Source organism: Aotus nancymaae, unplaced genomic scaffold (assembly GCF_030222135.1).
Source record: "Aotus nancymaae isolate 86718 unplaced genomic scaffold, 86718_ANA_hifiasm-v0.15.2.pri h1tg000016l, whole genome shotgun sequence".
In the NCBI taxonomy this organism is placed as follows: Eukaryota; Metazoa; Chordata; class Mammalia; order Primates; family Aotidae; genus Aotus; species Aotus nancymaae.
Genome location: NW_026988428.1, coordinates 60,813,376 through 60,841,076, shown reverse-complemented (window position 1 = coordinate 60,841,076; position 27,701 = coordinate 60,813,376). Strand labels below are relative to the sequence as shown.

At 37.6% G+C, this 27,701-nt stretch overlaps 1 protein-coding gene across 2 annotated transcripts in view; it reads left to right on the top strand.

The window, feature by feature from the left end:
* Positions 1 to 26,692, top strand: part of TMTC1 (transmembrane O-mannosyltransferase targeting cadherins 1) — a 267,680-nt gene extending 240,988 nt beyond the window's left edge. For both annotated transcript variants that reach the window (XM_064377400.1, XM_012474263.3), the window contains exons 14-20: positions 11,133 to 11,235; positions 13,208 to 13,343; positions 14,257 to 14,401; positions 15,328 to 15,465; positions 17,171 to 17,293; positions 19,770 to 19,847; positions 21,996 to 26,692. In XM_064377400.1, coding sequence (XP_064233470.1) covers positions 11,133 to 11,235; positions 13,208 to 13,343; positions 14,257 to 14,401; positions 15,328 to 15,465; positions 17,171 to 17,293; positions 19,770 to 19,847; positions 21,996 to 22,136 — 864 coding nt within the window. In that variant the 3' untranslated portion in view covers positions 22,137 to 26,692. The remainder of the gene's footprint in view (positions 1 to 11,132; positions 11,236 to 13,207; positions 13,344 to 14,256; positions 14,402 to 15,327; positions 15,466 to 17,170; positions 17,294 to 19,769; positions 19,848 to 21,995) is intronic.
* The last annotated feature ends 1,009 nt before the right edge of the window (positions 26,693 to 27,701 follow it).

The window sequence follows — 27,701 nt, the reverse complement described above, 5'->3', positions numbered from 1 at the left end:
TCTTAGCTTTGAAGTCAGGGTGGTCTCTGGCCTGCTATTCTCTTTGTTCTCCATTAGCGTTCAGAACTGGCTGTACTCCAGCTTCACAGATAGGATTGTAAACATTTATAAGCCCACAATCATTTTTAACCATCTTACTCTTGCATAGATTATATAGCTTTGTATTACAGTAGCAGTAAAGGAAATAAAATTAACATTGTTTATGACTCTGGCCACTGTAAATTATGCTGGCCCCAGGTTTATAGCCTATTGAAAAACTCAATTAATTAAAATGATAGCACTTAAAATAAAATATTTTTCCTTCATATATTTTGAAATATGACCTTACCCAATACAAGAGTGAAAAGAAAATTAGAACAATAAAACATAAGTTGGAACTATGTAACAAATAAAAAGTCCGGGATCAGTTTCTCTCCTGCAAATGCTATATTTTGGGAACATTCAGCTATATACCACTGTCTGTGTGGCTAAGTCAACTTGGAAGAAGACCCTAACTTAAGAATTTATTGATGTAATTATTGAGCACATATTTATTGAGCACCTAGATGCCACCAAGGACCAGAGTGTTGAAGCGGCAAGTTATGTATGTAGATACCCTCATGGAGTGTAGTATAGAAGGGAAGGTTACCCCTAAGCAAAGATTTACAGCTCCCTCCCCAGTGTCTAACACAAGGGTAACAAATGTACAAAGGGAAAGCAGCAGTGAGAATGTTAAGGGGACCTAATCTAATGTGGGAAAGGAATACATGGGGAGTGGGGATTGTTGCCAGGGGGTGACCTTTAATCTGATATCTAAAGGACTGATGGATATAAACTGAGTAAAAGTGAAAGGAAAAGCTTTCTAGTCAGAAAGAATAGACCCCCTAAGGTCTCTGAGGTGAGGAACAGTATGTAGCTTACTTCTAATACGTCAACTTAAAATCATGAGATGTATAAATTTATTTTCATAGATTTATTAAAATCTATAAAAATAGGCTTTATTTCTTATAAAGGAAAGGAGAAAGGAGAGCTTTATTTATTACAAAGGGTTGTAGCCTGCTAGCTGGCCACCTCTAGCAGAAAGCAAAAGCAGGCACTTTGAAGGAGGAAGGGCAAGATAGGAATTTATGCTGAACAGACTGGCTAACTATACATGTTCAACAGATTATAGGAGGAACTGTGAATATTTATGAAAGGGTTGTACATGTGAAGTAAGCAAAAGTATATGTTACATACATCCCATGTGCACTCTGAGGTGGAGACATAACATTTAAATGCAGAGGCACCCTATGCACAGTCTTCATGGACCAGCCAGAACCAGTCCACAGTCAATGGTTTCTTAGCAGGAAGGAATGCTGGTCAGTTGTGTTGAGACCGCAAAAAGGGAGGGAAGCCCTGCTGGCGCATGAGATAGTTGGTTGAAATTAACAGTGGAGCAAGTCTTTCAAAGGGACTAGTTTCTGATCAGCTCTTAGGAAAGAGAGTCTAATCGTAGTTAATTAGCAAAGGAGTGGGTATAATGCTTGAGTAACCTTACCGCTGGTCATGGCTGGGAACTGAGTTTTTAAGGTTTCTCTGGGGTCTCCTTGGCCAGGATGGGGTGTCTTGAGTTAGGTGGGGGACTTAGGATTTTATTTCTATTTCTCAAGTAGAAAGAAAGTCACGTATCTGCAAGTATAGAGAATGAAGGCAAAATGACAAGAGAAAAGTCTAAAGAAGCAGGAAGCTGTAATTATATGCAAATGTGGTTTCACCTCTTTTCCTGGTTTCAGGACTGCATTATACCCTGTAGTTGCTCACTTTTGTCACACTTTCTCTTTAGAATTCATTGTATTGTTCTTGGCATTCCTTCTTTAAAGTGGTCACTTCTTGTTTGTGTAAATTGTCAGAGTAGTGTTGATCACACTCTGCTGGGAGAGGAGGAAATCTAGGATTAGAAAATACCTTGTCTTTCCTTGGTGGGGAAGAATGCCAAATTAATTGATTCATTTTAGTTGGATAGGAAAGAAAATTAGACATCAAATATTGATAGCATGTTTCTCATAAATATTCATGCTGATGGCATGTGGGTGGAGGAACTGTCTTGTAAAGAAAACAAAAACGAAGAGGGTGAGAAAACAGGTGTTTCTTTATCTATTGGGCTGCTGTGTCTTGAACAGTTTCTTGGAGAAGTCATTGACATGAGTGTAAAGATCTGTTAGTCCATAATTTCCCAGGTTTGTAATAGTAAATAAAGCCATTTGACTAATAGAAAGATACTTTAAGATTCTGTGTGCTTTAAATTATTGATTAGAATGAAAACACTTCTAGAAAATCAGTTCAGACACATGGTGACCCTGATGTCATGGCACTGGCACCATTTTTTTCTATTGACCCTTTACTGCTTTGGAATACCACTCTCTACACCTCTATACGTTAAATACACATTGTTACAGGCCATCTGTAATCTGTTTGCAAAGTGTTGACTGGAGACCCCCAGGGTCCATGAAGGTTTATGTGCTTTTCCTAATAGTACTAAGAAGTAATTTGCCTTTTCCCTCGCATTCTCTCATGAGTATACAGTAGTTTTCTAGCAGCCACAGGATATATTCACAATTATGAAAATGCTATTAAAATGCTCTCCTTTTCTTTAGATATTCCAACCAAATATATGTACATAAAACAGATTGAACATAGAAGTAGGTATGAGAATCCAGCTGTCTTAAGTCAGGCATTAATGAGATTTACAAAAATATAAACTAATGCCACTATTCTCCCTATTTTTTTTGCTTTGAAAATAATTATTTTTATATAAATATATTTATGTTTGAGTTTATTATTATTTTAAGTAAACTAACACATATTTTTTCTCAGCTTTTTTTCCAATATAGTAAATATTGATAAATGTAGTCCATATAAATAAAAAGTTCTTTGGAATTCTCAGTAACTTTTAGAGTTCAAAGTTATTCTAAAATTAAGAAGTTTGAGAATTTCTACATGAAGCCAATATCCATTTGTCCCTTGAGTTACTGGAGCCTGAACTATAAAGTTTTCCAAACATACTATTTAGCTCAAGACAGTAAATTATAGTCAAGGGTCCTTTCTCAGGACATCTATTTTTCACTTTTCCTTTCTTGAGGTAAAAAGTGTGCTATGCTGGGTAATTATAGCATATAAAAAGTGAGCATGTTGACTGTGTTTTATCTCTCTTCCAAGGCCCATTTTATTTCCACCCTACTGAAAATGCTTTAAGTCTTGGAGAGGAGCCCATGGTTGCATGCTGCCCATTTTTAACTGCTGCCCTCGAAGGCCAATTTCACATGATAGCTGGGGACTCTGGTGTACAGCAGACAGTATTAATATGTCACAATTATTCCCTGGGTCACAAATATTTTTAATTAAAGTTGTCCTATAAATAGCTTATATTCATTTCCTCTGGAACTTACAAGTCAGTAGAGACTAGAAATGATGAGACTTAGGTCAGGACTTGTAGCCAGTTGAATTAAATGAAAGCGAATACTTGAAATTGAGCTTCAGGGATTAAATAATAGTGCTACTTAAGATAAATGCATTACTCTTCCAGACAAGGTGGAATTTACTTTAAAAACCTACATGGTATTTTCTCCCTGGAGAAGTGGTTTCATTTTTTTATAAGTCGAGTTGATCATTCCTTGAATTGATAGTCAAGTGAAATGAAGAGAAAGACAGATCTTAAAGACATTTTCTCAGTGCCATTGGGGGTCACTGAAGGTACAGGCCTGTGATTCATTGCCCTGACACACTTGGTATTTAAATTTCACTATTTCTTTGGATGTTGAAAATATTTCTAGTGGAAAATCAACTCAGCTCATGGATGCAAAAATAAGAGAGAAGGTTAGATGAAAAAGATAATCTCTTTGCCTATTTTGGAGGAGCAAGAACGTGGGGGGAAAAGTATTAGAGAACGGTAAAGCAGTAGTCGCACTTAAAAACTGTTGTTTACTGTTGTATTTAACTTCAGCAGCTGAGACTGTCAGGACATCAATTGCATTCCTTTCAGAAAAAAACACCTTCTACCTTAACTAGTTTGGTTGTAAAGATGTTTGTCAGATTTTACGTAGCCACAGATAGTTTTCAAGCACATCTGTGTTACACAGCCACTGAAGGTAATAGTGATCGATGTCTTTGGGCATTTGGATCATGACAGGCATACAGCATCTGACCCCAGGTGTGGGTGCCACTCTTGGCTGCTTCCCACATACCTTGTGCTTCTCCTCCCACAGCTACATTATTGTCTTTTTCTTGTCTGAATTCCACTCAGTGGTGAAGGTAGGGATTATGTCTCTCACTCACTGTTCCGTTTCACTGTGTACACGCATGCCACGTGCGTGGTGTTAAGTTTAGCTTGAGACAGCTTCTGTCTCATCCTGTCTTTCTCAGGTCTTTTGATTGAAAAACAGAGCCTCTTCTCCCTCAAGGAATAAATGCTTTTTAAAACCATTTAATTACCATTTTGGCTAAATAAATTACTATTATTCTACAGTGATCTGTGATCATATTTTAATTAAATGTTTTAAACCTTTGACATATTCGACAAGCTTCTTTCCTTAAATCAAATTTCAAGTTGAAAATTAAGTCTTTTTGACCTCAACTACATGGGATTCTCCAGAGGGTTTCTGCAGCATCCGAAAGAGTTTATAGATTTCTTTGTCTTGTTAAACTGTGAGAGGCATTGTCAAATGAGTCATGTTTAGCCTTTGAGTTATACTTTATGGATACATGATTAATATATGTTCCAAAATTATAGGAGATTTTTAAGATTCTTATATGTCTTGGTATGTTATCTGTCATAATTGTGGTTATTATGTTAAATTATTATAGGCCACAGGAAAAAAAGTTTTTTGTCAATTACATCTTTAATGATGACTGTAGTTAACTTTTCCATAGTTAATTGCTTAATCATGATACATTTTCTAAAAGCTCTTGATAAAGAATTAAAATCCTAGAGTTGGCATGTCTTCAAGGAGGTTCACAGAAAGGATGAAAAGAACCCTGACAAGCATTCTTGTATACAGGTTTCTGATAACTTAAAGATCACATCATTTGCACTAAGAATTCCCAAAATTCTAATGGAGAGACTGACTGGGTTATAAAACTTCTAACCCAAGCAAGATAAGAATTAATTGAATACCAAGAAAATACTTTGCCAGATTTTCATGCTAAATCAGCCAGCATTAAAATGTTTTAAGTATACAATTTAAATAAACTCCTGGTTGAATTCAAATTACCTATGATGGCTCACCTAATAAACAATGCTATACATCTGAATTGAAAAACAAAATTGGTATTTGAGAGGATCTAAATTCAGTATTAAGCATATACTCACGAAGACCCTGAATGGCCACCTGGTCCTTTCTAAATCCTTCAAGCTTTCATTGTTAAAAGTTCTGTATCCCATAACTCATCATAGGAGGGCTAAGCTGATCCAGGTTACATTTTTAAAATATTTATTCTTATGGTGACTATTCCAAATTGCTAAAATGGTTGACTAATATTTGGTTGGTCAAACTCATAATCCTGGGAAGACGATCAAAACTTCAGGTACATTTGTGCTACCTGATGGGCCATTTAAACATTTTTAGAGAAATTTCATTCAACTGTCATTTTTAATGCATATTTTCTGGTTATATAAAAGTTTTTTCATACAAAACTCTGATGCTGAAATAGTAGCTAAAACGTTATTAGAAAGTGTGTTTCCCTCGTGGGATATTCCTAGAAAAATCTCTAGCAATAAAGGCACTTGTTTCAATGGACAAGTTGTAGAACAATAAGGTATTTCAGATACAATGGCATTAGGCAAAGGTAACTGAATCAACTAGATTGCCTTAGTCAAAAGTAGTGGATAATCAAATCCACTTCCAGGGGAAAACAGAAGTTGACCCTTCTAAAATGGTCGCTAGAGGGCCTATGCCCCTAATAACAAAACCTCATTTACCTTCTGCTCCAGAATTCTGATATGACTAAAGGCTACAAGGCTTGAATACATCATGCCAAAGTGTACTTCTGCTAGATTAAAAAACAAAAACAAAAACAAAAACTTTTCATGGTTCATGCAGTGACTGTGGACAATCAAACCTTTCATGGTCTAAAACCCAGAGATTGGATCTTCTGAAATGATATCAGAAAAAGACTGCCCTTGGCTGGGCACAGTGGCTCACACCTGTAATCCGAGTACTTTGGGAGGCCAAGGCTGGTGGATCACCTGAGGTCAGGAGTTCGAGACCAGCCTGGCCTACATGGTGAAACCCTGTCTGTACTAAAAATACAAAAATTAGCCACTGGATGTGGTGGTGTGTGCCTGTAATCCCAGCTACTTGGGAGGCTGAGGCAGGAGAATTGCTTAAATCCAGGAGATGGAGGTTACACTGAGCCGAGATCCAGCCACTGCACTCCAGCCTGGGTAACAAGAGCAAAACTCTGTCTCAAAAAAAAAAAAAAGCTTGCCCTTGCCACCTACACTACAGCAAAACTTTGGGGCCTCAAAGCTTGGGTTCACAATCTCACAACTCAGAAGGGCCCTCCAGACTCTTAGAACTATACACCCATTACAAACCTTAAGATAAAGCTAACCAGGAAAGTTTTGCCCCCAAAACAGATGACATCCTAGACATGAACAGCTTTCCCAAGATCACAGATCAAGGCTCCTCTGCTATCCTCAGACTTTTACCTCTTTTAATTTTTTCCTCGCTTATGCCTCTATGAACAATAAAACTAAAAAGGGGGATTCGTATACATCATAAGGTATAATTTTATTTGTAGAGAACTTTGCAGCCAGCATTATACATTGACAATCTTAAGCCTGGGTAGAAAATATAAAGGACCAATGTGAGCAAAAAAATTTAATGGCATCTTTATTCTTCCATAATCAGAAACAGAACATTGGTTCATTCCTTTTCACCTACATCATCGGTTTAAAAGAACATTGCCAGAGATCCTTCCCTCTTCTAGTGAAGTTTAAACATGGAGTTTCTTTAAACACTTCTAGATATAATTCTTAGGCCCCCTTTTTCATAATTTAAAGGAGACAATGATTAAAATTTGTCCCTCATAATAGGCTTTATAATGGATTCTACTACAAAGACTGTGATTACACAACAGACATCTTTAAGTTCTCTTGCTAAGGTTGTGCTGGATAATAAACAGGAAAAAAAATCTCTACCATGACTGATACTACTTGTTACATATAAATAAATACATTGAATATTATAGAGATTTGGTTATAGGGTGTTAATAAACAGACTGCTGGGTTAAAATAAGTAGACTCTTTGTCTGGCTCATTCTTTGATCTATTTCATTTTAGTTGGTTTGATTCATGGTGATGCTGACTAAGGAGCATACTCCAAACTGCTGATATGATCCTTTTGCTCATTATAATTGTCTCTCTAGCACACTATGTTCTCTCTCTTTGAGATGACAAAAACTCAAAAAATGTGTGTTCTCATAGAGACTTCATAACCAATAAATAATGTACTGAGACCAAAACTCTAAAATAATGGTAACTGAAAATGGCATTAAAAGTCTAATGGTGGGCCGGGTGCGGTGGCTCACGCCTGTAATCCCAGCACTTTGGGAGGCCGAGGTGGGTGGATCACAAGATCAAGAGATCAAGACCATCCTGGTCAACATGGTGAAACCCCGTCTCTACTAAAAATACAAAAAATTAGCTGGGCATGGTGGCGCGTGCCTGTAATCCCAGCTACTCAGGAGGCTGAGGCAGGAGAATTGCCTGAACCCAGGAGGCGGAGGTTGTGGTGAGCCGAGATCGCGCCATTGCACCCAGCCTGGGTAACAAGAGCGAAACTCCGTCTCAAAAAAAAAAAAAAAAAAGTCTAATGGTCACACTCACTTAAGTAAAATCCTGACCAAAAGGAAGAAATTGCTAAACAAAATTAGGAGATGCAGTCATTTTGGTCTGAGTTCATACTCTAGGCCCCAGCAGAACAGACCAGACCAAAATAGAGTCACTCATGCTACATGTGACATAATCAGACTAAAACTTTAAAAAGTCTCAGACAGGTAAGTCCTAAAACAGATCCAAGTTTTCTTTCTCCTCTACTAAAAGCAAGATATTCCAACACAGAGAGGTCCCCTCTACTCTCTTTCAAAAATAATAACCTGAAAGCCTGGTTCCCATCTTACAAAGCTCACTGTTCTGCTATTTCCCAGTGAGACATAAGACCAAATAAATGCCTTTACGATAGTGGCAGAGTGACATCAATGCCTACAGTTTTGGTTCACCTCTCAATTTTGAGGGGAGCATTGTTAAATTCAGCCTAGAACTGCCTCCTTGCATATTTTAAGCTTGGCCTAAAAGTTTCTCTGTACATAGTAAACTGTAACTGAACTGAGGGCCTTAACAGACCACCTTGTGCCTGTTACTCTCTTACCCATCAGACAATCAAGGCAGCCAACTGTTCAAACTATGTTCAAGTAAGACAAAAACTGAGCTGTAACCAGTTCAGACGTTTCTGTACCTCACTTCTATTTTCTATGTGTCGCTTTGCTCCTTCTGTCCGTAAATCCTCCCTGACCACATGGCAGCGGCAGAGTCTCTCTGAATCTGTTCTGGTTCAGGGGGTTGCCCAATCTGTGAACCCTTTATTGCTCAATTAAACTTTGTTACATTTAATTTATCTGAAGTTTTTCTTTTAACATTGGTGTTCATGAAATATTTTTCAAGGAAAGGGAGGGAGAAATGGGTTGGACGGAGGAACAGATGGATGAATACCCAAAAGTATTACTGTTTCTTTGTATGCCAGAGTCATGTTTGTTTATTTCCAACATACTGCTTTTATTCAGGGCTCCCCAATTCCCTGTGGGCCAATGAAAACCTGGCTACTTGGCTCCATTCTCTATCCCCATGTAGCTATGTGATTTGGGGTAAGTAAGGATAAAGGCCAGCGTGATAACCCAAAGTGCCAACCATGTGCTGAGCAATGTTCTGAGTGTTTCAAATGTTTTAATAGATTTAATCCTCAAAACAACCCTATGAGATAAGTACAGTTGTTATCCTTGATTTACAGTTGGGACACATGGCAGGTAAGAAAGGTCGCACAGACAGTAGATGATGGGGCTGAGATTTGAATCCATGTAGTCAGACCCTGGGAGCCTCGTTCTTAACCGCTATGTCGTACTTCTATAGCCACTGCAGTAAATGTGTGCTGAATGAATGGATACATGAATATATACCCTAGGGTACTCTCTAGATGTTAATTTTCTCAGGTTGTTATGTAATTTGTGTTCTGCCTGTCTTCATTTAACACACACACACACACACACACACACACACACACGTCACAGTTGTCAGTCCTTTAATGGACAAGAGCTTCATAAAGCTTTTCTTCTCTTCAAAAAATTGAAAGGAAATATCTTGAGATTTTTATTCATCTTTAACTTTTTTGAGTTTGATAATTTGTTGAATTTGGCTATTAAAAACCATATTTTCAGAGACACAGATCCTTATTTTTGCTGGGCTGTAGATGAAGTTTGACAAACCACATCTTGTTCCCTAGTGTTACTTAAATGTATGAACTCAGATGGCACTGGTCATTCTACAGAGGGTATATGTTTTATTTTCTTTCTTTTACAGAGGGTATATGTTTCTTCCTGGGTCAAATCATTTTGGCTTCTTGGCTTATTGTTCAGCCCTCAATGTGAATATCTAACACATAATCACAAGCTTAAGATGTCATGTCTCAGGAAATTGTTGCTCTCCATTCCGTGGTCATGTGTCTGGTTGAATGCTCAGTAGGAGTAACTTGAGATAAGGTTTTGGAAAATGTCCATATTCAGGGCATATATCTATTTTTAAAGCTGGCATGTGCTTTGTGACAAATTACTTTCTTTTACCTGATCTTCGCAGCAGTACTAGGAAAAGATGACATTGTTAACTTGTGAGTAAATAAGTCTTAGTATCTGGGAAGCTTTGATTAATTAATTAAATTTTACCTTCTGTATTGTAAAAGAAAGTGTGACATAACAGTCTGTAATGGTTGTGAAAAGTGTACCTAAAAGGGCTGAGCACATTGGCTCATGCGTACATTTTGGGAGACCAAGGTGGGCGGATCACTTGAGGCCAGGAGTTCGAGACCAGCCTGGCCAACATAGCGAAACCCCATCTTTACTAAAACTACAAAAATTAGCCGGGTGTGGTGGCACATGACTGTAGTCCCAGCTACTCAGGGAGCTGAGGTGGGAGGATCACTGGAGCCTGGGAGGCGAGAGTTGCAGTGAGTCAAGATCATGCCACTGCACTCCAGCCCAGGCAACGGAGTGTGACATTGTCTCAAATAAAAAAAAAAAAAGAAAGAAAATAAAAGAAAAAGGAAAATGTACCTAAAATGTAACTCAGAATTATTAAAGTTTGTTAAAGTGAATCTTTAGACAAGTAGAACACAAGAACAGTTAGAATTAGAGCTCCAGAATGAGAGATGTGGCGATTGACCTGAACCTTGCCACACAGGGTGGAGGTACACCCTTGAGGGGACGTATAATCCTGTTGGAAGCAACAGCTCAGAGGGGGAAAGCATGGACTGAATATGGGAAGGAGTCAGCAGTCTGGTGGGCTGTAGACATATTTCAAGTAACGAAAGGATAGGGCAGAGCCCTCCCCATCATCTGCATCAGCCTCCCCTCAAAAACCTCCCAAAACAAGTGGTACGGTATAAAGTACAGATTAAAAGAGTGCCATCTATGCAAATGCAGCTACCAAACAAATTCCTCAGACCGCCCTGCCTCCCAGCCAGATTGCCACCTCTAAAAACATTCCACCATGTTTGTATCCCCTGTTTTCATATGAAGTCACCAGGGTGAAGGGCATCCTATTCGAACAACTATTTTCAGGCTTTTTTTACTGGTAGGCATGTGGTACAGGTCAAATCCTTCCTAATGTCCCATTTGAGAAAACATCTTGTTTGCCTTAAGGGAAGTAACTAAATACAGATATGAATTTTGGGTATTTGTACACAGTTAATATTGCATTTAATTCAAACAAAGTTCATAATGCCTTATCTCAGTGCCTGTTGTATATTAGGCGCTTAGTAAGATTTTTTGGCTTTTCCTGCTCCTAATATTTAGTTTATTGTTGGTTTTGAAAAACTTTTTTGCTTATTTTGTTTGTTTGTTTACTTTTAAAGGAAAGGTTTAAAGAAGCTGAAGAAACATACCAGGCGGGAATAAAGAACTGTCCAGACAGCTCAGATTTACACAACAACTATGGGGTTTTCTTAGTTGATACCGGTAAGTGAAATTAAAAAGAAACCGCTCTGCTGAGATTAGCAAAATGGAAGGCAAATAATCCTCAGAAGTAAAATTCACTGGGCTTGGCAGGAAGCTCACGCTATTGACAGTCGTTGTACCTTGGGGCTGTCATTTCTCTAAATCTTCAAGCTCGATTCACTAAAATCTGCCCATTCTTATACTCATGTCTCGAGGGAAAGCTCCTCAGTTGACAAGAAGTAGCCTTATGATTTAATGAGTCCTGGTCTTTGAACATTATGTATATATATTTATAAATCCATGACAGTAAAACATTTCTCTACAGTGATGCAGAATCTGCCTCTGAATCTAGCCACTGGCAGATAGTAAATACTTTTCTATAACATATTTTTTTAAAAGCTTCCAGAATTGTTCTATCATTCCTTCCTTGATATACATTATAGAAACTGCATTATTAAAATAGATACGATGCTCTTATATGACAGGTGCTATGTAAAATACACTTACTTTATCTTATTTAAGGCAAAACATTACTGGGCATGAATTCTCTTTTCATTATGACTTCTACAGGGCCCCTGTACCGTTGGCATGCAATGAACACATATAAGTAATGAAATCATATTTGAATGTAAGGCCAAAGCACCACTTTGTTCTTGTTGACTACTAGACTAGCTGCTCTGCAGTAAAATTTAATTTTAATTAGTTTTTCAATATGAAATGCTTAAAGGGGTTTTATTTTCAAGGGTATTGGAACTCTCTTGTTTTACAGAATATAAATTCACATTCTGAAATGTCTAAGAAACTTACCTTATTTTTGCATATGTAAAATTGTCGTGTAGTGCCACCTGCTGGTTTATTGGCCACATAATACTAAATTGTCTTAAAGATAACAAAAACCAGGAGAAATCTCTAGTTGTCTGGTCTAACCCTCTTCCTTTCACTTCAGCCACAGCCCCACCCCAAAAGTGATAACTCCCTGACCACTCTATGGCATTGAGTCTCTGCTACAGAGACAGAGACTCCTAGGGACCTCCTACTCAAACTTGTATTCAAACAGATGCACTTGAAAAGGTTTCTGTGTAGATAATAAACATTCCATTGTATTTGAAACTTTGCAGTGTTCTAAAGTTTAGTCACTGAATATAGTTTCATCAGGAAGCTACTCTGAAGAAACTTACCAACTAGAGGGTCTTCCTTCTGGTTCCGGCCTTACTCTCACTTGCCCTGGGATCTTTATCAAGTCTCTGAATATCTTTGCACTTCAGTGTCTGTATCTGTAAAGTGGAAATTTTTTGTGTGTGGTTTTTTAAATATCTCTTAAATCCTGATAAACAGCTAAACAGTGTCAGAAGGCAGCTAAATTGTATAAAAATACCTGCGAAAATCATAAATAAAAGTATTTAAAAATATACAATGCATTGGACAAGTGCATGATTATTATGTTGGAAGTCCCATTAGATAAATACCTTTAAAATGAAAATGCATGATTTTATAAGAGATTTTCACTATAAAGCTGATATGTGTTATTTAAAGCAATGCTTCAATTGCTATGTTGCAGTATAGTTCATTAAGACCGACCCTTGGAATTTGCTTCTGGACAGTTTTATTTCTATGGTAGCCTGTTCTATTTTTTTGTATAATGAGAGCCAGTTATATCTTGGATAAATAACAGTCACTCATAATCTGAAGACATCCTATTAGCAAGATCAATGACCAGAAAAAACTTTGACTAAAATAATATATATAATAAAAAGAATAGTTTTAGTTTTTACTGCCTTTTTGTTAATTTTTTTGGAAGTATGAATGAACAGTGAAATTGTTAAAGATAGGCAATGGCCAGGATGAGAAACTGAAATGCAAGCTAATTTACATATTGAATAATTTTGGTACGACTCTATAATAATGGGAAAGAATTATAAGTCAGAAGAGAAACTGAAAAGTTATTTTCATAATAAGACACGTCCTGCTCTTACCGACCTATCACGGGTTACAGGCTTTCCAGAAAAGGCAGTGGCCCATTACCAACAGGCCATCAAACTCAGCCCCAGTCATCACGTGGCCATGGTGAACTTGGGAAGACTCTACAGGTCACTGGGAGCGAACAGCATGGCTGAAGAATGGTACAAGCGGTAAAGGTCCCTTTCTTTACTTTATAAGTTGGCCAGAAACCTCAGCAATTGCCCATCAGCATCTTAGTTAATTGGAATAGGTGTGCTCTCAAAATGCTAGCAAATTTTGCCAATTCAGGTGATACAAATTCTTATCTCCAAAGAAAGCAACCACGACAATATAAATGGGATCGTGATTCATGACTTTGACTGCTGGCTAGATTATAATGCTAAACCAAGGCTGAAATTTAATTTCCACTTTAGTCAGTTTGTTGTTTTCTGAAGCCATGGATTGCAACCCCAATCATAAATAGCAATTTCAAAAATGGGAATAATGAAATACTATGCACACCTGAGAACAAATCCATCATAATTAATGGGAAAGACCCTTGGGGCTCAGTTTCCATATTGATAGGTCAATAAAACATTCTTATGTTCCAAGTATGGCATCGTGATCATTTTGTAAGAACCTTGTTTTTGGCCGGGCGTAGTGGCTCGTGCCTATAATCCTAGCACTTTGGGAGGCCAAGGCAGGGGAATCACCTGAGGTCAGGAGTTCGAGACCAACCTGGCCAAGGTGGTGAAACCTCATCTCTACTAAAAATACAAACATTAGCCAGGTGTAATGGTGGGCACCTGTAATCCCTGCTACATGGGAGGCTAAGGCAGGAGAATCACTTGAACCTGGGAGGCAGAGGTTGCAGTGAGCCAAGATTGTGCCACTGTACTCCAGCCTGGGCGACAGAGCAAGACTCCATCTCAAAAAAAAGAAAAAATACCAAAAAAAAACAAAAATCTCATTCTTTATATAAAAACAAAGACCATATTGGAGCAGAGGTTCAAACCATGGACAGTCATCCCTAAATCTAAGCCTAGACATTTGGAAATGTACCTATTAGAAGAGAAATGTCAATTAGCTTTTCTCCAAACTCAGCGCCCTGCAGGTGGCACACAAAGCTGAGATATTGTCACCTTTGGGAGCGCTGTATTACAACACCGGCCGATATGAAGAGGCTTTGCAGATTTACCAGGAAGCAGCAGCACTTCAGCCTTCTCAAAGGGAGCTCCGCTTGGCACTGGTGAGTAGGATGAAAGAAAATGAAGCTGGCAGCCTAAGCACAGCCAGCCACAGAGAGAGCTGTAGTCCTCAAGCCTCAAAACTGGAGCTGGAATACTGTAATACATCTACTGTATGAATATTCATGCAGCCAATGTTAAAGGCATTCTCCAGAGACATGGACACCAAAAATACTGTGGTTTTGTTTTGAAATAACTTCAAACTTATGAAAATGTTGCAAGAATAGTGAAAAACTCCCGTATGCCCTTTTACCCAGATCCAGTGATCTGTAACATTTTGATGCGTTTATCACTCCCTTGTGTATGCATGTAAATGTGTATGCATATACATGTATAAATGTGCCTATTTAGATATGTATGTTTGTATACACCTATTATTAGTATGTGTTATTTTTTTCCTGAACCATGTGGGAATTCGTTACAGATATCATTCCTCTTAATCTCTAAATACATTCGCAAATAGTTTCTAAGAAGGACATTCTCTAACATATAGTTATTAAACTCATGAAAATTAACATGAATACCAACAAAATTTTTATTTCAACATTTGGAACTTCGCTCATTCTTTTCCTTAGATGTGCAATAAATCAAATTTATTATCTTGCTGTAAACACACTGTTCTGATGAAATCAGAGGAAATTCTTTCTCTTCTGACATATTTAGTCGACCTTTTTTAAAAACCACAAGCCATTTCATTGGATATCTTTGGTGTTTCTGCCATTCACACACAAATGCATGCACAAAACTAAATACAGAAACAAACAGCAAGAAGTCGAAGGCTGAAAACTGGTGATTCAGCCTTCTCTACGAGTCACTAAATTGATGCTAAGCATGTTTGTCAGGAGGGCATTCTGAATCCTTCTATTCAGGATGCTTTATTTGATAAGGTAATGAATCTCTGCCAACCAAGGTCCATGTGGTTTTGTAGGCTCAGGTTTTGGCCGTGATGGGTCAGACGAAAGAAGCTGAAAAGATGACCAATCACATTGTGTCAGAGGAGACCGGCTGCCTTGAATGCTATCGCCTCTTGTCAGCAATCTATAGCAAGCAGGAGAACCATGACAAGGTAAATAAGGACGCTGTTTAGAGTTCTTCGGATTCATAGGTTAAACATGGGGTGCACCTAAGTGATTCTCCAGTTTGCACGTTTATGCACCTGAGGAGTCTTAAATCTTACCAGTCAGCATATCCTATCTGATATGGAAAACTTTTCACAGATATCCCCTTAACACCTAAGTTGTCCCCTTGAAATAATATTTTCTTGGCTTATCCTTGGTGTAAAGCTTTTATGTGGTATTGTCTCAGTTTGTTTGCAGCTAAGTCTAAAAAGATCAAGACTAACATTTATATGCTTTACTATTTTGCATTTCCTTCTTATATACTGTTTTATGTAATTCTCATTCTCATAACAACCATGTTTTATAGGGTTGTTAGGAGGATTACATAAAACAATATATATGAAGGAAACACAGGGTGACCCGGTGTTGCAACTGTTATTGTTTATCTACATTTTAAAAGTCACAAAATCAGTAAATTTATAAACTGACTCAGTGAAATAATTGTTGAAGTCTCACTATGTTCTGGCCAGTGTGGTTGGCGTCAGAAATAAAGTGGTATGCAAAAAAAACAGAAAGTCACTGCCCTTGTCTTCATGGAGGAAACCCATAGAAAAGAAGATTCAACGAGTACTCACAAAACAAATGTAGAGCCATAGCTGTGCCCAGGGATATCATGAGGAGCTGTCCCAAAGAGCATAGAATCCGGGGACCCGATAAGTCTGGGAGGCCAGATTTCCCCGTGAAGTGATGTGGAGGTGAGGGCTGGATGAACAATAAGAGTTATTAGGCAGAGGAAGAAGCAAGGAGGATTTGGGGCAGGGAAATGGCACATGCAAAGCCCTGTGGCAGCAGCAGGGGCCTCTCTGAGGAGTGGATGAGAGGCAGCGGGAGCACTGTAGGAACACAAGCACAGGCTGCTGGGAGGAGACTCCTTGGGGGCCAGGCCAAGGGTTTTGTTCCTTACTCTGGGAGAAGCTTTAGGTTTTTCTGGAGAGAAGCAACATGATCAGATGTTTGCTTTGAAGGGATCTTTGGCTGCAGGGGCAGTGAGTGGGTGCTGGGGGCAGAGTGGGCACTAGGACCTGTGAGGGGCTGGTAGAGTGGTCCAGATGGACACATGGTCAGGGCAAACGTCTAAGGCCAAATCTTGTTTTCTTTCAACTTCCTATAAAGTAATCAAGGCTATTTTATTGCCACTCATCTTTACATGAGAAAACTGGAGTATAAGAAAGTTATTTTATCAGGGCCACTAATTCTCAGCGAGAAACTCAAAGATAATGAAGAATGTATGTATATTCGAGACAAGGTCTTCCTTTGTTGCCCAGGCTGGAGTACAGTGGCATGATCTCAGCTCACTACAAGGTCCACCTCCCAGGGCTCAAGACATCCTCCCACTCAGCCTCCCCAGTAGCTGGGACTACAGGTGCACACCACCTCACCCAGCTAATTTTTGTATTTTTTTTATAGAGACAGGGTTTCTCCATGTTGCCCAGACTGATCTTGAACTACTGGGCTCAAGCAATCTGCCTGCTTCAGCCTCCCAAAGTATTAGGATTACAGGTATTAGCCATCACACCTGACCAAGAATGTATTTTGATTTTTACACAACGTACCTGCTGACACATAGGAACAAAAAGCATAAATTTCATCAGTTAAATAAGTTTTTCTTTACCTATTCTGCATTTATTCTGTCTTAATCTCCAACCTCTGCAGGCACTTGATGCTATAGACAAGGCTCTCCAGCTGAAACCAAAGGACCCAAAAGTCATTTCTGAACTTTTTTTCACAAAAGGAAACCAACTAAGAGAGCAGAACCTTCTTGACAAAGCTTTTGAGGTAAAACTCTTCATCATATTGTATCATCAAATTCACAGATTAAAATTAATACTCTCTAAGGAAACACATACAGTAAGATAGATCTAAGATCACTGGCATGTTTGTGGAGTGAGTGAGTTTTTTGACTAACTGACTTAAACTTTTGTTTATTTTTTATCACTGAGCATCTGGCCCTTGACTATTCAGGGCCAGATTTATTTTTCTGAATAATCACCTTTAACTTGATGTTGACAGTGTTCCACATTTTGGCCTCAAACTAGCTTCTCTCTGTCTAGCTCTCTGCCTGCAAGAACCTTCTATTCCAGCTGTACTAGTACCTGAAAAGCCCTGGACATTTCCACATGTCCTTGAAATGCCCTGTCTTGACTTAGAGGGTGAGATTCCCACTCATCCACCAAGACACAGTCTGTCCTCCTGCCTTAGGAAGCCCTTCCTGACCATCCTTACTCCTGGTGACCTTACTTCTTCTGAATTCTAAAAAGCATGGACTGTCTCATGAAGGTACCAGTCATTTGAAAGTGTCACAAATTACATTGTATTATTAGGTCCCTCCCCCCAACCCCCGTATGTGTGTGTGTGTGTGTGTCTCTGTGTGTGCAGGAACACATAAATCCTTGTATATTTTATCACCCCAATTAGATTGGACTTTCCTTGTAGAGAGGGACTGCATACTCCTTTGTTCTAAAATAGTGTTTTGCATCTTATAAGGTGTTCAGTAGATACAGCTTTGGAATACAGCTTGTTCACAGGTTGAAATCAAGAAGATATTTACAAGTAGAAATAGAAATGTTACAATGTTACATATTTTATCCTTTTATCTGGTAAAGCCACAAATTAATAAAGTCATAAAATTACACTAAATATATTATAGGAAAAGTAAAATCTCAAATGATATAATTGTGCTGGGAAATTAACAAGTGAGTGGCTTTCAAAATATTATTAGAAAACACATGGAAAGATATTTGGGACAGTTGATTTGAATGTGAACCCTTTAAAGAAAAACCGAAATTATGCCATTTTTCTCTGAAAAATTGTAAGCATTTTTCTCAGAATTTGTAGGGTTTGCTCTGCCTTTTGAACATTTTCAATATCTTCATCTTAAGTTATTTATAACTAATGTGAACATTATTAATAACATGATTGTCAATATTTATGGTATGTATATATCATAATATACTCTATTGCAAACAAAAGTATTTTCTAGTTGCTTGATAGTGGCTTAAATAATCATTATAGAGTGACTACATTTATGAAGATAGGAATAGGGCCATTGAAAGATAGTAATAGCTAAAATGCATTAGCACTTTGTGTATGATTCATATGTATTATGTAACTGAATCTTCACAAGAATCCCATAAGAAAGGCATGGTCATTATCATCATTTTATACTTTTGCAAACTCAGGCTTAGAGGTCATATCTTGCTCGAGGTCACAGAAGTGGGTAAGAGATGGCGTCAGGTTTGAATCCAAGAGCTGGATTCCTACACTACATTCTCATCTCTGCTGAAATAAATTCATCCAAGAGACACACCCTCTCAGTTTATTTTAGCAGCTTTTTGAAAGTATAGTTTCTTAACATTTCTTTCTTTCCCCTAAAACTGAATTAGAGGAGAATGGACCAGATTTTACTTGATGGATTTGTTTGGTCATATTCTTATTAATGAAAATAGCAAGGAACATTAAAATATATGCAGATACTTAGCTTCATCATTAAAAACAATACCCTTAATCTGCAGCTTTATTTCAGGTGACCATTTGAGACTCAGTGGTGAGCATATCTTTGATGCAAAACATGCATACTATTAAAAATATACCACACACCACAGATATTACATTTAAGAGGATACATGTTATTCAGACCAAAGAAAGTGCTTGAGGGATAGTTAACTCTGTTTAAACATTTGAAGAGTTTTCATATGGCAGGGGAACAAAAGACTGTCTAATGAATAAAATTATCCCCTAGTAACGCAGATGTTCTTAAAGAAGTGGTGATCCATTTTAAGAGTTGCAGCATAGGCTAAATGACTGTGTCAGTTATATTTTAAAAGAGGATACTACATTAGGGTTAAACTGTTTAGAAGACTACCCCCAAATTCTGTGATTATAAAAAGAATATTCTTACTAACTCCATTTGCAGTGAAAAAGCCCAAAAAGTTCAGTTTTCTTACAGGTCAAGGCCAATTGAAAATGATGTGATATAAGAGAAATCACCTGAATTCCATGCAGGCATCCTCGGTCTCTCTAAGTCCAAAGGTTAGCTCTGCAGGGAAATTACACATTTCAGTTTCCTCCACTTTAGAATCATCAACTCTGAAAAATAATAGAAATAAACGGGGTCTCCTGTGAACTAGTAGCAGCTGGTTTTATTGTATTAATACTTTAAATTTTCACATGTGAAGAAAGTGGTTTCTGCAATCCTGCAGCATTAAAGATGGGTCTTTGTTTCCTAACCTGAAGATATTTCTTATTTACTTAGAGCTATAAAGCGGCTGTGCAACTAAATCCAGACCAAGCACAGGCCTGGATGAACATGGGTGGCATCCAACACATCAAGGTAGGAGAATAATTCACTTCCACATGGACTGAACCTTCCCTCTGTGTTTTCTCTTTCCTAAAGGATTGAGAAACTATTATTAATTTCCTTTTTGAAATCATTTGAATACCAAAAGCATGGGGTTTTAAAAGTGATATAGCTCAGTTTATGTTCACTTTGCATTATCTAGATATTGAATACCATGAAGCTATTTTTAAAATAAATCTATATAAATTAGATTTTATGATTTTCCTAACCCTGAAGAAAATCATATGTGCTTAACAGAAGTATCAGACAGCAGATAAGATCTGTTTATGGGAATTTAATCCCTGTTCGAGCTCAGTATGGCTTATTTTCTTCCCAGTTTAACTCACTGTCAAAATTAAAGTGTTACTTAGAATATTACTTCCTATTTCTTATATCTAATATACCTTTTCTCCCTAGCTTTTTACTGAAAAGCAAGTTTATTTGTTTTGTTTTGTTTTTCCAAAAGAAAAACACTGCTTTTGGGTGAGTCTTACCAAGGATTGAAAATGACCTTTGGGGGACGTTTATCTGTAACTAATGCAATGAATGATTTGCCATCATTCATTTATTCATTCATCCATTCATTTTATAAGGATTTATGGCTAACATCCTGTATGCCAAGTCCCCTTCTAGGCACTGGGAATCAGTAATGAACCAAGAAGACAAAAATTCCTGTCCTCATGGTACTAGTAGGGGGAGTTAGGTGATAATATTAATACAAACACACATATGTGAACATTTAATGCATATATATGTGCATATGTATGTATATAAAATATATTAGATGGTGATAAGTGCTAAGGAGAAAAAAGAGAAAGAAGATTGGAGTGCCAGAGAATAAGGGCTAAAATTTTAAGTTCAGGCGGTTAGGAAAGGCCTCAGTTACAAAGTTGTATTTGAGCAGAGACCTGAAGGAGTGGGCCATGTGGCAACATAGGGAAAGAGCACCAGCACGTGCAAAGGCCCTGAGGTTTGAGCATGACTGTTGTTTAAAGAACAGTGAGGAGGCAGCATGGCGGGGAGAGAGCAAATAAAAGGAAATGGGAGAAGCTAGGGTCAGCTCATGCAGGCCTTCAAGGAGTTTGTAGGGACTTGGGCTTTTATGCCAAATGAGTCAGGGTTTTTGGGGTACTGAGCAGAGAAATGCCATGATCCAACATGTTTTTAAAGAACCACTCTTGTTTAGCTAACTGATTTTCAGTCTCTGCACTGGTAAAATAGCAGTGTAGTGATTAGAATTTGAATAAAATCCTAATGGGTTTTACTGTTAAGTGGAAACTGATCACTCTTGGAAACACACACAAAACAGATGACCCATGATTACACAAATGGGAGAGGTTAATGGGATAATTATCCTGCAGCTGACAGCTTTGATCTGGTAGATGGTGAATTCAAGCATGATATTTATCAGAGCCAAATTGCCCAAGCTGTGATCTTAATGATATTCTAGGGTGTCCAGTAATATCTAGTTGGGAAACAGAATGATCTTACTTTAAAAGAGTAAAATGATAATTTTAAATATTTTTAATCATATATTAAATAGTTACATTTTCAAATACAGTCATGTGCCACATGACATCATTTTGGTCCAAGATGGATTATATATACAATGATGGTCCCATAAGATTAAAATACCATGTTTTTACTACATCCTTTTTGTGTTTTGGTATGTCTAGATACAAATACCACTGTGTTACCATTGCCTACAGTATTCAGTACAATGTGCTTTACAGGTTTATACATTTTCTCATCTCTCTTTCTCCCACCCCTTTTACCCCCATTCCCCTAATAGGAATTTTGTGCAGTGGTTCCATTTAATTACAAAGGAACAGTACTAACCCCATGAGGACACTAGGAAGTGATAACCTCACATCCTGCATTAGTTGAATTGAAAATTTGTTTTTCTGCCATTTATCCTTACAGTATAACTCTCCTCTTTCACATTCTCCAACTGATCTGGTACTTAAAATAAATGGAGTCTCCAAAAGCACCAATAGACAAGGATAAACTTACACATACAGACAGGGTTTCCATATGAGAACATTAATGTAAAACTGGGCAGAGGGTCAGTTTCTTAGTTTCATGCTCTGCGAGAGTTTTGTGATGGATCAGAATGTAATTGCTCTCTCTTTTCCCCGACAGGGAAACTATGTGTCTGCAAGAGCGTATTATGAGAGAGCCTTACAGCTGGTTCCAGACAGCAAACTGCTGAAGGAAAATCTTGCCAAATTGGATCGCCTAGAAAAACGATTACAAGAAGTTCGAGAAAAGGATCAAACGTAGCACCGTTTGACCCAACCTCACAGGATAATGAGGTGCCTCTGAAAGAGGAAAGAGTGATGGAAGCCTTGCTTTTACATCAGTAGGGGGACAACTAATGAGATTTGCTCTCATTCCGAGTTCAGGGTGACACATTTTGGGACATCTGCTGGTAGCTCAGTGCTGAAGGACTTGCTTTTCCACGAAGGAAGACGAAAACAGCAAACAAGGGCATGAAGGTCTGAGAAGGAAGGAGAATGACATTACACATTTTACAGACTTTTGTTTGGTTTAACTCCAGATTTCTCTTGATAGGTCTCTGTACTTTTGAGACCTGGAGATCTAATTCTGTTTCCTAGTTTAGACATTTGTGTCCCAGAAATACAGAAGCTTGAAATGCTATGAAGGCAGAGCTTCTATTCTTTGGGGGATGAAATATTTCAAAAGAGGATAAATCCTCCGGGGTAAGCCATTTGGAAAGTCCTGCCAAGAATTGGCTTATTTAATTTTCCAGAACTAGATGTGAGTATCTAATAGCTTTTGTAGAACCTTCCAGAATATTTGGGGTAAAGGGCTATTGCTAAGTGAGCTTTATCTAATATCCCCCTAAGAGTATTACTAGTGCTTTTTTGAGGAATAAAAGGGAAGCTCCTGGAATCGTATGTGGATACCTTTATCCCTACAGGAAACTCAAGGAGCTTGGTACCCCTAATTCTCTATGGAAATATTTAAAGCTATTTTAATTTTATTACAAGTATTACTAGAGTAGTGGTTCTACTCTAAGATTTCAAAAGTGCATTTAAAATCATACCTGTTCCCGCCTGCAAATATATTGTTATTTTGGTGGAGAAAAAAAATAGTATATTCTACATAAAAAAATTAAAGATATTAACTGAGAGAAATGTCCTACTTTATTATCTTAATGTTCAGGCATCATGAGATTTATTATTTTTTTGGAAAATATATTTAACCGTTGAGGAACCTTTATAATGTATCACAGAAATCTTCATAGACTCTAACTAGATTAAAAAAAAAAAGCTCTATTTATTTCTGTTCCTAGGCTTAATGAGAATTCTGGGCTTAGAACATCAGTGATTAAAACCTATAATTATTTGTTTTGAGAATATTATGGAGAATGCTCTAAAAATCTAGGGTAAAAATCAAATTCATAATTTTAAATATATGTATTTATATTTAAGAGATAGGAAAGGCAAAGCTGAACTCACAATTTGACATTTATTTTTAGTGTTATTTATTTCATAACTTAAAAAATATTTAATATATATATACACACACTTCTTTTTTCTCTATACAAAGTGGTTTTAATATCGGCTATCAGAACCGATCTTACAAAATGTAAATCTAAATTGTAAAATAGTTAAATTTTAACAGTCTCTCCCAAAATTTGTGTTGATTATTCACTTGCTCAAGAGATGTGAGGAATCAGCCTTCAGTATTTTGGCGGTCGTATACTTTGGAAGTGAAGAAATTGGAACACCTGATTCTAATTTGGTCTTCATCATTAAAAGCAAACCAAAACACCCCAGGCAGTACTGTTTATAGTGCTGAGCCAGGTAGCACACAGACATAGTAGCCCAAAGGCTCAGATAATTCACAGCTCAGGCCAGGGCAGGGTAAAAATAGCCTTCTGCTTCTTCAACCCAGTATCAGGATGCACTACCCCAATGCTATTATTTGTTTTGTCAAGGTAAGTCTAAATAAACAAGAAAAACTTCCAGAAGGCATGGCAAGGGGAGTATTTTAAATGCAGATGGTTACAGTATTTGAATTAGCATGCATCTGTTGGTGTGTATCAGTAATCCAATAATGTATATATTATCACTATGACCGTTTGTTTCTAATAGTCTTTCCATGGTATGTATCATAAATGTATCCACAATCTTAATTAAGATATATTCTTCCTCCCAAAATCATAGTCCTAGGGTCAAGAAACGTGCTCCAGTATTTATTGTAAAATAACAACCTCACCCACAAACTGAAAAAAGCATTAAGTTATTAACAATGTCTAGGACTTTATTACAACCTTTCAAAATAATCTGTAATGAAAACTCATGCTTAAAAATCTAATGGAAAAGACTGAGCCCCAAAGGTGCTTTCCTATCTCCCCCAGTTTTGAACAGCTATTATGCCTTACTTGACGTGCTGATAAAGGTAGGAGAGTACATTTGTTGGAATAACAGAAATGGTGATTTTAGCCTGAAAGTTTCTGAGGGTAAAGAGTCACGACCTTCAGGAAACTTTCTCTGCCTCCTGCAAGGTGCTTTCCTATCTCACCCTATCCTTCCCTACCCCTTTTCCCTTTTCTTGCTCTCTTTTTCTCTGGCTGTCACTCTGTCTACAAACACTGGCATCTTTCTAACATTCAAAGTAAGCACTGTTTTTCAAAAAAGCAATTATCTGTTGGATCAGATACTCTTATCCCAATACCTTCACTGAGATACGGCCAATGAGATAGTTTCACAGTTAAAACAGTGCCTATAAGAAAATTAATCACATACTATTTTTCAAAGATATTAAGCGTATTTTGTAACTATTTTTATTTGGTCTTTGTAACATGAAATAATACATGGAACTTATCCTTATAATAAAAATGGAGTGCCCTGGCTCATCACAGAGGTGCATCTAGTTTGCCCTTAATGCAAGTATGCTCGCTGTGTGGATTGATAGCACCTTCTTGAAATGGAGGAGCACAGCTGGCTTCATGGATGTGCAATTTTGGCAGTCCCACAGGGCCCTGCACTCAGAAGCACCTGAGCTCAGTTGAATGTCTGTTTGATTTTTACTTATTTATTTTTTTGAGACACAGTCTCACCTTGTCTCACTTTGTCACCAGGATGGAGTGCAGTGGCGCCAACATGACTCACTGTAGCCTTGACCTCCCTGGCTGAAGGCATCCTCCCACCTCAACCTCCCAAGTAGCTGAGACCACAGGCATGTGCCAGCATGTCCAGCTAATTTTTGTATTTTTTGTAGAGACAGAGTTTCACCATGTTGCCCAGGCTGGTCTCCAACTCCTGGGCTCAAACGATCTGCCCACCTTGGCGTCCCAAAGTGCTGGGATTGAAGGCATACACCACAGTGTCCAGCTGAAATCTTAATAAGTCTTAATAATTTTTGAGCAAGGGGTCCACACTTTGATTTTGCTCTGGGTTCCCAAACAGGTCCTGGGTAGGAAGGAAAGTGGCTGAGGACAAAGCAGGAGTTGTTTTGGCCTGACTGAACATTGGAACCAATGATCAGAGTTTCATTTTATGGTTGTGTTACTCTGAGCAGATTTGCATATTTTTGCCAGCTACATTTAGAGTTCCTTGTGTATATATCATCCCTTTTTTTCCAGTCCATCTAACCTCTCCTGTGTTTGTACCTAGAAGCAGTTCTTCTATGTATCCTTTGATATAGAAGCCACAAGAATGGCTTTAGCAGCTTATTTTACTTTATGAATTATTCAGGATTTTAAAAAATGATTCGGATGCTTTCAATCTATTAATTGTATTTATAAAACCTATTTCAGTGATATAACATAGGTTAACTAAACCAAAGATGCAAATACCTTGGAGGAAAAGAAATTTTATTTTAGAGAACCCTGAGATATATGCTTTTAGTGTTGTTTGAAGCCTAACACAAAACAAAGAGAATTGTTGCACTTTAATTCCAGCCTCCTATGTACTTCATAGCCCTTAGCGTAAGATTCTGAAATTTGTCATAGGTGGTACCCAGTTTGATGCAGGGTTCTGTAGTGGTTTTGCATATGCCTCTGTGCAGTCAGACTGAATGAGATAATCCAAACCGTCCTATCAAAACTGACCCACGATAACTGTCATTTGAGGGGAAACAAAGCAAATGTGGGTTTCCTCTTGTCATTGTTAAACATTCCAGGTCTTCAGATTGAAGAGATACATTAGCTGATAGTTGACATCTGTTCCCTTACACATAGTGGCTATCAACACGGGCTGCACTTGGAATCACCTGAGGACCTTTCAAAATCTTTGGCTGAATTATCCTAGCTGTCCACGTGATGATTCTAATGTGCAGCTAGGCTGGAGAACCGCTGCAAGGCTGACAACTGTAATGGGAGTTTGTAACTTTAACAAAATAGAGGTTTATAATCTTTTACAATTTTTACTCTTAAATCTATACTAAAATGAGCCAAAGAATTCTTAAGAATGATTTATGTGGCACTATCGGTTGGTGAGGCTATCATTCCATGATTGACAAATAGGTGGTTATGTGGGGTGGTTTTGCATTTGTGGCAACTGGACTACAATTTGGCCTTAAAATTACGGAATTCCTGGTTCTCAGATGGAGAGCAATTGCCTTGAAATCTGCATGTACCAGACTAAGTGCCCAATATATATGACTGATATTGTGATGACTCATGGAAGGTGTCCATGGCATAGAGTTTATGCCTACATCTCTATCTTTATTTTGGGTACACATGAGCTTTTGTTAATTATTTCTTACTCGTACTTGTTAGTATCTGTTTTTTTAAAAAAAAAACGCTTTGATTTGTGGTGGATTCACCTTAAAATAATAAATCTAGAGGATTTTAGTAAGCAACATTCAAAACAAATATAGGTGATTTGTTTGTTTTTAATTTTTTTCCTGGTTTCCAAATTACATTTACTTTGATGTAGTTATACGTTGGTATCTCCCAATTATAGCTTAACTTATCTATCTAAATGATATGTTTTGACATTTAAAAAGAATAAGTACATGTCTAATCTTGCATTTAGGCTGCAGATGAATAAGATAAAAGCTTAGGGTGCCAAAAATAATATAGAGAAATATTATAACATTTTATGATTATTATTGAAGTTTTTGATACAAACAAAATATGTTGAATAGTTCTTCCAAAAAATAATATTTCCCTCAATATTTCATTTATAGCCATGTTAACTTAAAGAGAACAGAAAATAACTGCAATCAAAAGCATGGTTTAATATCAATCTAAGTGGCCCAACAGAGTTGATAAGATCTTTACAACAATCAATTGGCTATTAAAATATTTTATTTTTCTCACCGAGGATCTTTTCAATTAAAATCTTTAGGGCCTGTAACTCATAAAATCGGCATCCACCACAATATATGGTCATTATTGGTTTGTAAGCATAGATAACCATTGACTCCCACCTGGAAAGACATGTCTATTTCCAAACATCCAGGAGTTTCTTCTCATTCTCAGGAGTACACGTTGTGTGTGTGTGTGTGTGTGTGTGTGTGTGTGTGTGTGTGTGTATATATATATATATATATATATATGTATCACATTTGGTAGTTTTCAATGTGTGTGATGTCCTTTGGGGGTTATCTTGTTGATCCAGAAAAGGGGTACACTAGCCCAAGAATCAAGACTTCTGAGTTCTAGTTCTAGCTCTGCCACTCAAGAGCCACCTCACCTGGGCAAGGTAGCCAGTGTCTCAGTCACATTTACCACCCATGAAAGGACAGGCCGGTTGGATGTATCCATTAAGCTTGATGAGTCACTCTAATGGTTACTTTTGAATCTGGATTGAAAAAACACTATGCATCTGATGAGATAATTCATAAATGCTGCCCTTTTTTAAATGA